This window comes from Ambystoma mexicanum, chromosome 5q, assembly GCF_040938575.1.
Source record: "Ambystoma mexicanum isolate Mex_15411 chromosome 5q, UKY_AmexF1_1, whole genome shotgun sequence".
Taxonomy (NCBI): Eukaryota; Metazoa; Chordata; class Amphibia; order Caudata; family Ambystomatidae; genus Ambystoma; species Ambystoma mexicanum.
The window spans coordinates 102213888-102227210 of record NC_090933.1 but is presented as its reverse complement, the minus strand read 5'-3'; the positions used below and the strand labels follow the sequence as shown (position 1 = coordinate 102227210).

General features: G+C 45.4%; 1 protein-coding gene across 1 annotated transcript in view; it reads left to right on the top strand.

Moving 5' to 3' along the window:
* TEX10 (testis expressed 10) overlaps positions 1–13323 on the top strand; it is a 926719-nt gene that overhangs the window by 533339 nt on the left and 380057 nt on the right. Inside the window, exon 8 of the mRNA XM_069620605.1 lies at positions 2496–2673. Within this exon, the coding sequence (XP_069476706.1) occupies positions 2496–2673 (178 nt within the window). The remainder of the gene's footprint in view (positions 1–2495; positions 2674–13323) is intronic.

The following is a 13323-nucleotide window of genomic DNA, read 5'->3' as shown; positions in this document are numbered from 1 at the left end:
TAACGAACCCTCTATTCCTTAAGACTTTATAGGCTAGTGTCAGCCCTTTCCCTGTCCAAAAACACCAGTTTGGCACTGGGGCGAGAAAGAGACCAACTAGAAAAACCATCCTCATTTCATTAATGCACATGCATACATGCCTCAGTGGTGTACTGAGACGAGGAGGAGGACAGCAAGAATAAGGCAGGACTACTGTTTCGACAGTGAGAGGTCTAGTCTTTTTTGGACCAAGCATGGTGGCGGAAACTTTAAAAGCCGGAATCATTGTGGAAATGGAGTCCGCTGTGGAAGCAGGGCTACGGCCTGCTGGGTGCAAGCGGAAACAGCAGTGTGGCAAACGGAGCGCTCAAGACTCTTTGTAAGATGCAGACTTGATGCAGCGGGAAGCAAAGCTGAAGGATGCTGGAGGCCGGTGGCAGACCACGAGAGGGAGGCCGGCATGACCGAGTGAAGCGGTCGTGTGAGTCCTGAGCTGCAGGAGGAGCATCGCTGGGTGAGCGAAACCACAGAGAGCCGCTGGGAGAATAAGCGAGACCCTGCATAGGAAGGAGAGAACTTGTGGTGGCAGAGTCCTCGTGGGAAAGCTGTAAGCTCCGACTGGTGAGTGTACCAAGAAGGGGAACACAGGGCTGGCAGGCAAATATGCAGAGCCTCATACTCAAGTACTGGTACGAGTAATAATGGGGCTACGAGTAATGAAGATTACCAATAAGTAATCATGGCATTAAACGCATTCATTGGCACAAACTCATTGATCTGATTGGGATTCAGTCCTCTCCCCCGCCCCCTGAAATTTTGGGCTGTTAACTCAACCTGGCTGACCTACAAAGCTGTTGCCGGACAGAACAGGACACAGATGTTAAATGGTGCCTGGGTTTCACTGTTTACAAAGGCCCAGCAATTACTAATGTAAAGCATTTCACTGTTAGTTATTAGGCAGTTGAAAATGTGATGTGGGTTTAGTACTTGCGTGCCAGGGGAGGGATTGAAAGGGTAGAGAGGGGACAGGAGACTGCTCATTCTCACAGCAGTCCATAAGTGGGTGCTTTCAGACTTAAATGAGTTAATTGCTTGTAACAATGAAGCTGCACTAGAATAGTCACATTAGAATGCGTAAAGAAGTTAGATGCCCCCACACAAATGAGCTTGCCTCTCCCAACATTTGAAGGGCGAGCCCCCCAAAATGTAGGTTTTGTTGAGCCCCTGAACACAAGCACACACACACCATTCATCTTACACATACACGCACACCTAGCCACCCCATACATTTGTGTGTGCACCCTTCCACCATACACTCACACAGGCATACCCAGGCTATCTCTCTCTCTCTCGCACGCGCACACACACACTTGCACGCACACACATTTGAAAGAAAATACATGTTCCTACCTTTAATCCGTTGGTCCAGGGAATGAGACCTCCAGCTCCCTGCAGCAGCCAGGAATGCTTGTTCCCGTCATCTGCAGAGGATCGGGAGGCCCCCGTGTCATAGGGTGCAGGAGAGGCTGTAGGCTTCCATGTCATGCGCAGGGGGAGAAATAGTATCTTTTTCTAGTCACTCTGCCTTCATAAAGAAATTCTTTGTTAGGCTGTAACAGCAATAATTTCTTATGAAGGCAGAGTGACTTCAAAAAGAAACTCATTCTTTTTTTCTGGGTTATTTTAGTCTGAGGGGGCTCCCGCTTTTAGTCTGAGGGGGCTCCCGCCCAGGACATGTGCGGAGGCCACCGCTACTCAGTGTTTCTAGGATATGACTCCCTAACGTTATGAGTTCTCCTCCGTTATGTCCTCCATGAAAAAACACATGTTGAGCGTTTATTACACGCACATGTCTCTGTTACTTTGTGTCACTTTGCATTTACCAGGAGCAATGTCCACACCTGATACAAACCCTTGATTGAGTGCACCTTCCCTGTCCTCGCCCTTTCACTAAATAAACTGAAAGTTGCATTCACAATACTGTGGATACCGTATTGTGAGGTTTCCTTTTGACAGACTACTGACCATCCATACCAGGTAAACCCGAACCCTTCTAATGATTTAAAGGTGGTGGGGGGTTCTGGGTGGGCGGCAACCCGTATAGCTTGTAACGGTCATATTGCCTCTCCCCCTTTGTCCCATATATTACATTACGTTATAGTTGACCTGTAATAATATTATGAACAGTATTTTATTCAAATATTACAGGCTTACGTGTATTATATAAGCAACTATTTGCATAGAATTACCTGCAGAAAGCCGTGAAAAAGCTGAACGTTCCACTTTACAAATATCATCTATAACAATAGTAGACGGGTCAGGCGTTTAACCATCTTCTCCATGTCAGGAGGTCAAGAACAGTCACTAATGTGCACAATTTCTGCGCAAGAATATTCCCATTCAAAATTCCGTTGCAATTAGACGTGAACATGATAATGTGTTTCTGTTAGTTGAATGTATGTTTGATGAATAAGTATAAACGAGGAAATTGAATGTGTGCCCGTGTTTCCTTTCAGATCCACATGATGGCACTCTTGTGCTTCTACCAACGGAATCACAGAAACGTTTGGTGCAGCTTTTGTATTTTCTGCCATCCATGCCAGCGGATTTACTTGCTTGCCTTAATCGTTGCTGCATCATGGGGAGGTTGAGTTCAAGTACTGCTGCTACCGTTGTTGGGATACTACATACTAGGTAATAAGCTGTTTTCTATGTTGCGAGATTTATTGATTCGGGTTGATGATTGTAAACAATAAATGGCGCACAGCAGCTGAGCTTCTGTTAAGCAAATAGTAAGTAGTCGGTTGCACTACGCTATCTGCTACCGTTGGTGGTCTCCTGGCACTGGGGCTTGTCTAAATTGCATGGTGGGCAGTATGGGGTAACCACACGTGTCGGAGGAGGTTAAAATTAATTTGCCCATCGAGAAAAAAAGCTGAAGGTCGGTGGGGGCACAGTAGGTGGATGTAGTGTTGGGGGGAGTTGTAACAAAGCCCCTGGCCCGCCTGGGTCCTCCAGTCGGGGGACCTAGGGGGGCTGGTTTCCACCAAAAGCGAGGGGATGATGGGCATGGGGTGGCATCGGGTTGATGGACTGTTGACCACGGATTAGTACCTCTCTCTGTTCAGGAGACTGTCACAATGCCATCACAGACACTCCTGTCCTCTTAAGAGAATCTAGCAATGGTGGACCCAAAGATCTGGCGGCACCTGCACACGTTGCTCCCTTTACACAGATTGATTAATTCAAATATACATATAGAGAGGATCCGAATGAGGACAGGCAACTCTACAGTCAGCCAGTCGTCCATCGCACAAGGCCTCCACTGCCATTCCTTTAAGAACAGATGGTCTAAGGTAGTCCACCCCAGAGAAAGGGTTAGAGCAAGACAACCAGATCGAGGACTGCCTAGGAGCCAGCCCCAAGTCCCACACCAGAACTAAAAGCCATCCTCAGTGGTGGGGTCCACCAGCCAATGTCTACACCAGCTACCTAAAGAGACGCACTTGGGTTCCTTTCCCCTGAGACTGGAAGGCAGGGGTATGGCTGTCGGAGAGGATTGGCCAAGTCTAGAGATGATCCAATGGAGCCCAACAGCCAGTCCCACTCCCAGCTGACACCAGAGTCTCCTTTCACCAGAGAGAGGCTGGAAGATGGGGCTAAGCCCAACACGCTCAGTCTAGCAGGTTGGATATTTGGATTAAGAACAGGAGGCATGAGTTTATGTGAGGAAGTTTTGATGAGAGAGCAAAAGATTTGGCACGACCCTGGATACTGTAGGAGAGTTTGAGGAGTCTGGGCAGAACTCGAACCTAGAAGCTTGAGGAGAGACCAAGGGGACCAGACCACAGACTTCAGAGAGCTGGAGCAAGAGGCAAGGAACAGGAGAGTGGTGGCCAAAGGGTGTGACATTATTAAGAAGCTGATGCTATGAGGAGTGGAAAAGGTGGGAAAGCCATAGAACGCTGTATACGAATTGTTTGTTTTACATTGTGTGTGTGTATGTATGTGTGTGTATATATATATATATATATATATATATATATATATATATATATATATTCGGTCAATTGTGACCCTTTAAAATCGGTCAATTGTTAACTCGAACAATTGTAAACAAACAATTTGGGTAATACCCATAGAACTACTTCAATGTCAAAAGTAGTATGGTGGTTCCCGAGTTTCTATGTCTTGACGCGCCCATTGAAGGTCACTCCAAAATAAGACTGCCTTTTTTTAGGCTGCCCTAGAGTGACCTCCAACTGGCACATTGTGCCAGAGGTTTCACCCCTCATGCACCTGTCCCCGGCTCCATTGGGGGCTTCACCCCCTCCAAATCAAAGTAAGTCACTTCCCTGCAATTCATCTATCCCCACAAAGCCAAGTCAATCCCACCCTGCCCAAACGATTCTATCGCACCCCTGCCCATTCACCCAACGTATCCAGGTCACGCCTACATATTCTCGGCCACGCAATGACTTCCTGCTTCTGACTGATCCAGCTTGCAGTATTCGGTCTTGTATGCATAGTTTCCTGCACTGTCTTTTTAAAATGTGGCCCAGGACAAGCAGCCTAAAGACCCAACACTGATTCCCAAAGTGGAAAAAGGACTGCTGGAAAGTAGCAAAGAAAAGACCAATGCTCAAAGGATTGAAGTAGTGTGAAATTAGTAATGAGAGGAGGGTGGTACTCCGAGGAGCCACACCTGGTGAAGATGAGCAATAATGGTTATTGAAGTTTATAATTGAAAGGGAAAGTGTGGTGCTTAGAGGAGTGAAATAATTAACCAAAGGGTTGAAGAAGGTGGGAGAGATGAATTTTGGATAACAGTGACTATAGTGCCGAAAGAGGTAAATGTGAGAAGAGGCAATCTGTTGAGTATTGAGAATACTACTCAAAAGGTTGAAGAAGGTAGGAGAAAATGTAGACACTTTGACATTGAAATCTCTGCTAGAAACGTTGTCTATGCATTGGTGGCAATTATCTGCAAAGGATATTATGGCACTGAAGAAATGGGATTAATCTGGACTGTGATAGCAAACCGAGCCTTGCCATGAGAATCGGTCTGGTCTGTGCTGAAGGCAGGTGGCTACATAGCAATTTTGGAGTCCGACTGCTGAAGGTGTCTGGCTGCTGGAGCACACCTGGAGTCCGACTGCTGAAGGTGTCCGACTGCTGGAGCACACCTGATGCAGGTCAATACCTGGCTAAGGTGGAGCTGTCATGAGGCCTACCCCCGGGCATCCGGATCAAGCCCATCAGCCCCGGGACCAGGCATCCAGACATTTACAAAAACCCCAGCAGCCCCAGGTAGGGGCTGTCTGGGTTCAGTCCTGGCGCCGTAGGCACCAGGCTCATAATAAAAATCAGTCCTGGTGCCATAGCGCCAGGCTCATAGACATTACTTACCTCATGCAGACCATGCTGCAAATAAATCCAAGCCAACGTGAGGCCTGGATGGGACTATTTTACTACAGGGACTATTTTTTTACTCGGGTGTGGTCCTGGGGAACTTCTTTCCTGGGACTACTTTGGAGGCTATTTAAACCACGCCCGAACAGCAGCACATGCTTCGTGTTATTGGGCATCCAGCAGCGTGACTCTCACCGTGCCTGCAGCCAGCATCCAGTCTTCTGCCACGCCCGCCTGCCTGCAGCCAGCATCCAGTCTTCTGCCACGCCAGCCTCGAATCCGGAGCTCCTAGAATAAAGAGGAAGAAAAGGACAAGGTTAGAAAACAAACTTATTTCAAATTCCTCACCTGATTCCGGATCCATTTCATCTCCCGACCTGGAAAGTACATCAGTCCTCCACGCGTCGCTTCGCCAGCTCCAGCACGGCGCCATACTCACCAGTTCTCACAGCATCTTTCGATCCGGCACTGTCTCCATCATTTCTTCGCCGTACTCCGGCACCTAGGGGCACAAGAATAACAAGGTGAGCCAAGGGAATCAACAAATACCTCTTACCACCATAGACTTACCTGATTTACCACCGGCGGTATTATTCTCCATATCTTCATATGCCGCATCTGTAAAGAGGGAGAAAAACAACACGTTAACGCATGCAATAGTTACCGGACAGCGTTTGGGTAACACTCTCTTACCTGAACGCCAGCAGCAGCTACGAGACCTTCTTCTCACAAACTCAGTTGCAACTTAAGGAAGAAAGGGGACAAGAGTGAACATCGGGCACATTGAACTCTTTGAACTTGATACTTACCAATCCCGCCTGGGACTTCAGAGTCAATGCTTACCGGAACTCTCCCAACGCCTTCAAACCAGTGAAGTAACTGGTATCTACGCGCCCCTGCAAGACACGCAGGATGGAGAGCTCATCTTTTACAAACATAAGGTGAGGTTACTAAGGGGATATCGGAGGTGATAAATGGGGGAGAGCGAGAACAGTTGGGAGGCCATCACTAAAACCCACAGGTGGCTAATCCCTGTCTCCACTTGCAGGAAAATACTACTTCGGGTCCAGCAGACAAGACTATGCGGGCCAGTCCAGACAGTCATCTCTGCACTAAGCATCACGTTGACGGAGACCGCAGATGTCCGGGTCCGATCGACACCCCTGTGGGGTCCAGGTGAGAGTAACGGGAGCTTGCTAGAACATGACCTGGACCTTTCATGGTCATACGACTGAAAGATAGTGTTGATATGAGTGGAGCAACTGGGGAATTGGTAGTTTACCCCAGGAGAACGCCCAGTGCCGCCATAGGAACTGAAGTTGCGGGCAGCTTGCATCAAGTCTTCCACATGGTGAAGTGCACCGCAATGCTCAAAACGGACTATTGGAATTCACCAACATTATTGTGGTAGGTCAGAAGGAGACCGACTAGTTTTTGTCATATTCAACAAGTGGTTTATTAAAATAATAAGAACATTGGCCTATCTATCCCTATTTTATGGGTTTCCCCATCTCACAAAACCAGCTAGTGTGCTCATCGCCAGTAGTGACTTCCAAAAAGTTAACAGTCTGTCCTCTGGCCTCAAAACTAATCTATGCGCACCCTACCACTAAGGAAAAACAAAGAAGGTCCAGGAGAATGACTCGCTTCTCTTGGATAGGCTACTTTTTCCTAATAGGTGATGTTCAAATATTTCTTGGCTATTTCTTGGATTGATTCCTTTAGTTCTTCTCTGGGACCTTTCCACCCTCCAGGTTTCCCCTGTCATTTTGGTGATGAACATTTTCTCCTTGCTATATTTATTTGCGTGTTCACCCCTTTTGGATTATGTCTTCTTGTAGTGTCTCTGTAAGGTTCTTTTCCCCCCCAATACCTTTGAAGAACCCAAATGTCCCTTCTCTGGGTCTTGACTTGACTCTGTATACCTTATGTTCCTTATATCCTCATAAACAACAGGTTTTACACAAATCCTCTTGGCCTGCTGAGCTGACATTCACTTTGGACTGAATCAGCTATTTTAAACCACTGTGAGGGTTTTGTTAATCAATTTCCGTCTTGCGATACTTGGTGAAACAGGATCTAGTATAACTCTTTCTTAGTGTTATTCTGTTTCTTTGATTCTTGTCCCCTCACTGGGGCACAAAGACAGTCCCATAGTTATTCTCACTATTATAAACACGGATTGTGTGCCTGGGACGAGTAGGCTGCATGTGTCCCTGCTCCCCATACCCCTTTCTTGGTCTCCCACCTCTCCCGTTACCTTCTAGTTCACAGGCTAGCATCACTGGATTTCTCTTTGGGACCCGGGTAGCTCTCGGCTTCGGAACGGCTTCTGCGCTCACGCCGACTCTTCTTGGTTCTTCGGTGTGGCCCTGCATAGTCACTGCTGCAGCAGTCTCTGCACTGTTTCTGGACTGGACAGTCCACCTTTCCTAGGTCACGCCACTGCTCACTTGGTTCTTCTTTCCTCAGGGTTCTCTTCCCCTGCACAACAATGTCCTTTGTTGTCTGGCTTCACACACCATCTTGAGTCCCTCTTCTATTCTTCTGTCCAAGTTCTGAACCCTCCCCGACGCCCATTTTCGACTTCCGAAAAACAAACTGTAATACTCCGCAGCTTCCACTAGATGTCGGCCTATGCACAGCATGTGATCTAAGCAGATACAAGCATCAGAAATACGATTACGGTGAGTAATGTATCCCATATATATATATATATATATATATATATATATATATATATATATATATATATATATATATAATATGTGACTTTAATGTTAAGATGGGTTTTGTAACCATTAGTTAAGATGGGAATTATGTTGGTTCAATATAGATTTGATATCATTCTTTTTGAAATTTCTGATCTTTCCCGTTCTGTCAAAGATCAGTAATTTCAAAAAGATGGACTAAGACTCATTAAAGTCACTAGGAGGATTTGCATGGATATATTTGTGGGCCCTACCCCAAGGAACACCAGGCCAAGCAATCAGATTGGAATTATCCATAAATTCATTATTTGTTTGTGATGAAAAGGAGATTATTGATCTATGCTAAAATAAAATACAAGAGTGAGGATTTGAGTTTAATAGATTTTCACAGAATTCTTATTTGGAAGCCCAAATAAGTAAACTAATCTATGACTTCCAATTTGTTACATTCACCGTTCACCCAAAGGTCTTAATTTGCATCTTGAAGGACATCTAACCATAACGTTTGTTTTGAGATTTTTGAATTCTCCTGTGAGTATTTACTCACAGCTTCCAGGTATTGCTGCAGAGCAAAAGGCATTTTATCAAGCATGTTCACGTCATTGGCACATGCTAACCACGGACACGTAGGTAGTCAAGCCTCTTAGGCTATTTTTACAGTATATCTAAATCCTTCTGTAAATCAGCACGATAATGGTTGAAAAGAAATGGTTTAAGGTTGCACCCCTGCCTTATCCCTCTAACCAATGGCGTACTTTATGAGACAGAGCCTTGCCCATTGAGTCTTGTTTGGGAAGTGTGATTTTCATCAATTTGAATAAACCATAAGGAATATTTCTTGTTAATTGCTGAGATGGGTTTCTACGATCTGGCCTGGTGGAGAGATTTTAGAAGGCCACCCTAGTTCTGGAGAACAGGGATACTCTGGGTTGGCCAAACCCAATCAAGGTTAGTGTGGAGAGAGTAGTCTCAGGAGAAAGTGATTGGGTTCAGAGGTCCAAAATGATTCCACAAAGTGAAGCACACAATTCAATTTAGACGGGTAAGTACAATTTATTATAGGCTCTGAAACGCACTAGAAAAATGAAACCAGCAAGTAACAATAGCACACAACACCCCGTTATCAAACATATATACAGTCACCGTAGGTTTGTAGGAATGCATACAATAAATTATCCAACTGAAAGAAGGCAATTAGTGATGCAGTAAGTAAAACCAGTTCACAAGAATGATACCCTAACTTAATAAGGGTCATATCGCCAAATGCCAAAACATCCAAAAAAATGTGTTAAGGATTATTAAAAGGAAGTCCAGAAATGAACACATAAGCGAGGATAGAAAGAATCTACACTGGTTAGCCTTTGAGGAAAGCATTGCATTCAAGGCTATGACGCTGACACACAGATGCATCCACGGGACTGCCCCGTCATACCTGAAAAGCAAACTGGTCACGAACGTACCAAGACGGGTACTCAGGTCGGATTCAAAAGGTAAAATGGAAATTGCCAGATTCAAAAAAGCCAACGTACTTGGGAAAGCCTTCCATATTAAAGCATCCACGATGGGGAACAACCTGCCCATCTCTTTAAGACTACAACAAAAATACACAAGCTTCCGGAAAAAACTCAAGACTCAGCTGTTCAAATGATAAACCGATCATAAGAAACTGATACCCCTAATGACTTTTTGAGCGCATTGTCCTGTGATCTTATTTGTTTTGTCCCTTTGTGTAATTGTCAGCGCCCTGATGCTTGTGAGCTGCTGGCGCTATATAAACAAACAAACAAATAAATAGGTCCAATCCCCATGTTGAATGGGGCCTTGTGCCCAAAAGTCGCAAAGCTTATTCTCAGTAGAGGGGACAGATGTAGGCAGAGTGCCTGTGGTGGTGAAAAATGCTCCAGAAGAATTCTCAACACTATTACAGGTAAGTACAATTATTTTCCTATCCTTTAGAGCAGTTTTTCATACGATCAAAATGTGATGGAATGGAATAAACCAACGTTTATTCTAAGACTTATTACAGGTGATACAGGGGGGGCTAAATGCTTTGCGTGTACTCGCCCACCTGACTCAGATTTTCGCAGTTGACAATGAAGGACATCTGGGAGTCGGTGGAGGTGGGTTTTCCTGCCGTTGCCTCAAGTAGAAGATGCGCAGGAGTTGGGGGTGCAAGGATTCTTCCAGTCAGTTCCATGAGCTGAGTACAACCCTTTGTGATGAAGAAATGCTGAGGACACCGATGCAGACCCCTTCAGGACACTTCTTTAGATGGGAGAAGGTGAGTTCCAGTGACGGTCATTGCACACTGGTGACAGCAGGTGTCTTTCCAGTCACAATTGAAGAAGACCTTCCAGGACAGGATCCCGTGATGCTGGTAGGCTGAAACTTGGCAGTAAGGCGACTTGTGGCGCGATCTGGCAACCACTGAAGTTCTGGACGAAAACCCAGAACAGCGACAGTTCTGGTCAGGTAGCCCAATGGAGAGCTGGTCGGTGCACCTGGTCCTCAGACGATTCCGAGGGCTCAAGACAGCAGCATCTCGAGGTGTTGAAACTGGTTGATCTTCTGTACAAGATACTTGGCTCCAATGCTGATCTGAAGAAATAGCTGCAAGAAGTCCTCTTCTTATCCCAAATCTTGTCTGGAAGCTAGTCCAAGCCCACCAATGTTAAGTATCTGCACCATTTAAACAACCAGCAGTGGTCCAGTCAGGGACCACTGTGGGTTTCACTCATGCACACCCCACCAGACTCTCTGGCACCATGGATGTGGAGTGGGACCAGACGGCCCCACCCACTTCTGGGTTCATACAAAAATTTCACAGTAGCTTGCGAAAGCAGCAGCTTTCTCAGGTGAATGCATGTCCATATAAGGGATTTTCTGACCTGAGAAGGCAGGAAGAAGGCAAAGAAACAATATAGCCAAAGAACAAGGGAAGAATCTCGTGGCATGGCCATTTTAGTAGCCAGACACGGTAAACATGAATGTGCACACTAGAAATCCAAACATCCCCCCTACATTTGACACCAGTATACAGGAGGCCTGGGACCCTGACAGAGATGAAAGTGGGAGATATGTATATAGAGGGGAAGTTCGCAACCCTTGATGTATTCACAAGAGGCATGGGAGGAGGCCCGCTCCGCATATTACAGTACTATAGAATGAGATCTGCATATCAAGCATGCTGCCCGTCATTCCCTGACGAACCCACCTCTCACCCTTGCACACTACTGGTTACAACACAGGACGGGCTGGGTATCTCCAAATTGTATAAGGTAATACAGATCCACACTCCCACGGCCAACCGGGTGAAAGAGAAATGGGAAACGGATATGGAAATGCAAATACCTGACCACAAATGGGGCAGATATTGTGCACTCACGAAAAAGGTATCCCTCAATGCGGGACTACGCCAGATACAATACAAGATTCTTAACAGATTACACCACACGCCTGCTAAGGTTGCTAAATTCACACCAGACGATTCAGGCAATTGTCCCAAATGTGGGATTCCGCAAGTGGGATCCTATCACATGTATTGGAAGTGCCCAGAAGTGGCGCGGTTTTGGGAGAAGGTAGCCGCCTTGTTGACTGATGTCACACAGATTCCTCCGCATTTGTCTCCCCCAAAATATCTGTTCGGGGACATCGGTAAATGCTCAGAGAAAGTCGGAAGACTGTTTAGTGTATCATGTATTATTGCTAAGAAATGTATATTGCAAGTATGGAAAAGCTCGAAGCCCCCCACCATGGACACTTTCTTGCGAGAACTAACATACATCAATGAGTGTGAGGAACAATATGTGCTCACCCAACCCAGCACAAGCCGACCGAAGGACATCTGGGGCCCCTTTAGGACATATCTATGTGACATGCTTACGGACAGCGAAACAGATATGTGAACGATGAACTGCTTACCATGTGATGATGCTATTCCTGTAAATTGACCACGGAATGTATTAACTGAGTGATGTTGTAACTGATGAGACCTTAATAAAAAGATTTTTTTAAAAAAAGAAATACTGCAAAAAAATTGTAAAAAGGTATCTGCTGGAGGAAAGGACCAAGGCTGAATAGCCGTCTGTGATGGCTGCACACCCTACACACCACTAAATCATTAAGGCTTAATGTATTCTGTTATTCTAGTACAGTTCATTAAAAATTGTCAAGGCATCATAATGTAAGACACAGACAACAGATTAACTTTTCTATACATTTTTTTTATTTTTTCCGATGTCAGTATGGGAGTAAGGCCTAACTTACCCTATGCAAAGGTGGGATTTCTCCACCTAAAGAAACTTGGACAATCTATCGTAAGTTCTGTGTCCAAAACCTATACTGGCCCTCACAACTTAAGATATACAATATGTAGGGATGTCGGCAACAAAAGAATCAGTGTTCCAACATAAAGTTCCAAACTTCTTCAGCTCCTGGCTTGCTTTTCAGCTTCCCCTTCTTCAAGTTCAAACAGTTGCAAAAAGGCCTTGCGGGTCCCTTCCCCAAGTTCATCACAGTTCGAAAAGGCCTCAGAGTTCCCTTCCCCAAAGCCAATGCATTTCAAACAGTTCCAAAAAGGCCTCTGGGTTCCCTTCCCCAGGGTCAGCACAGTTGCCAAAGGCCTTATGGTTCCCTTCCCCAAGGTCAACACAATTCACAAAGTCTTGGGGTTCCCTTCCCCAAGAAGGCAGCTCTTCCAGCTTCAAAACCACAGTTTGTTCAAATCTCTCAGCTTTCAATAATGATTCCAATCAACTTTCTAACCTTTCAGGCTTTTCAATTGTTCACATAGATTGCTCCTTTCTTCAGTCACTTCAGCACTTATTATACAACACAGTTTCTGTATCTTGGCTTTCCTTGGTTATTTCCAAGTAGGGGTTACTCAGTCTATGCACAGTTGTCAGACCACTCGGTCCACCCATTACAGTTCACGCAACTGATAACCCTTGGTACTTGTTATATTCATATGTTCCCATTGGACTTCCTTGCCAACACAGGATTTTTCTCTGAACCTGTGTCATTAGTCCACATTCAATTCTGTTTCTCCTTGGCAATCTCCTGACTATGCCACCACGTGACTTTCACACAACTCATTTTGTGGTGTTTTTTCCTTGTTACCATCTTGCGTTTAAATTGTCCATTTGTTTTTATAACTTGCTTTCCACTTAGTTTATAAGTGCTCATTAATGGCTGCCACTTTGTAGATACTTTCACATTGGTC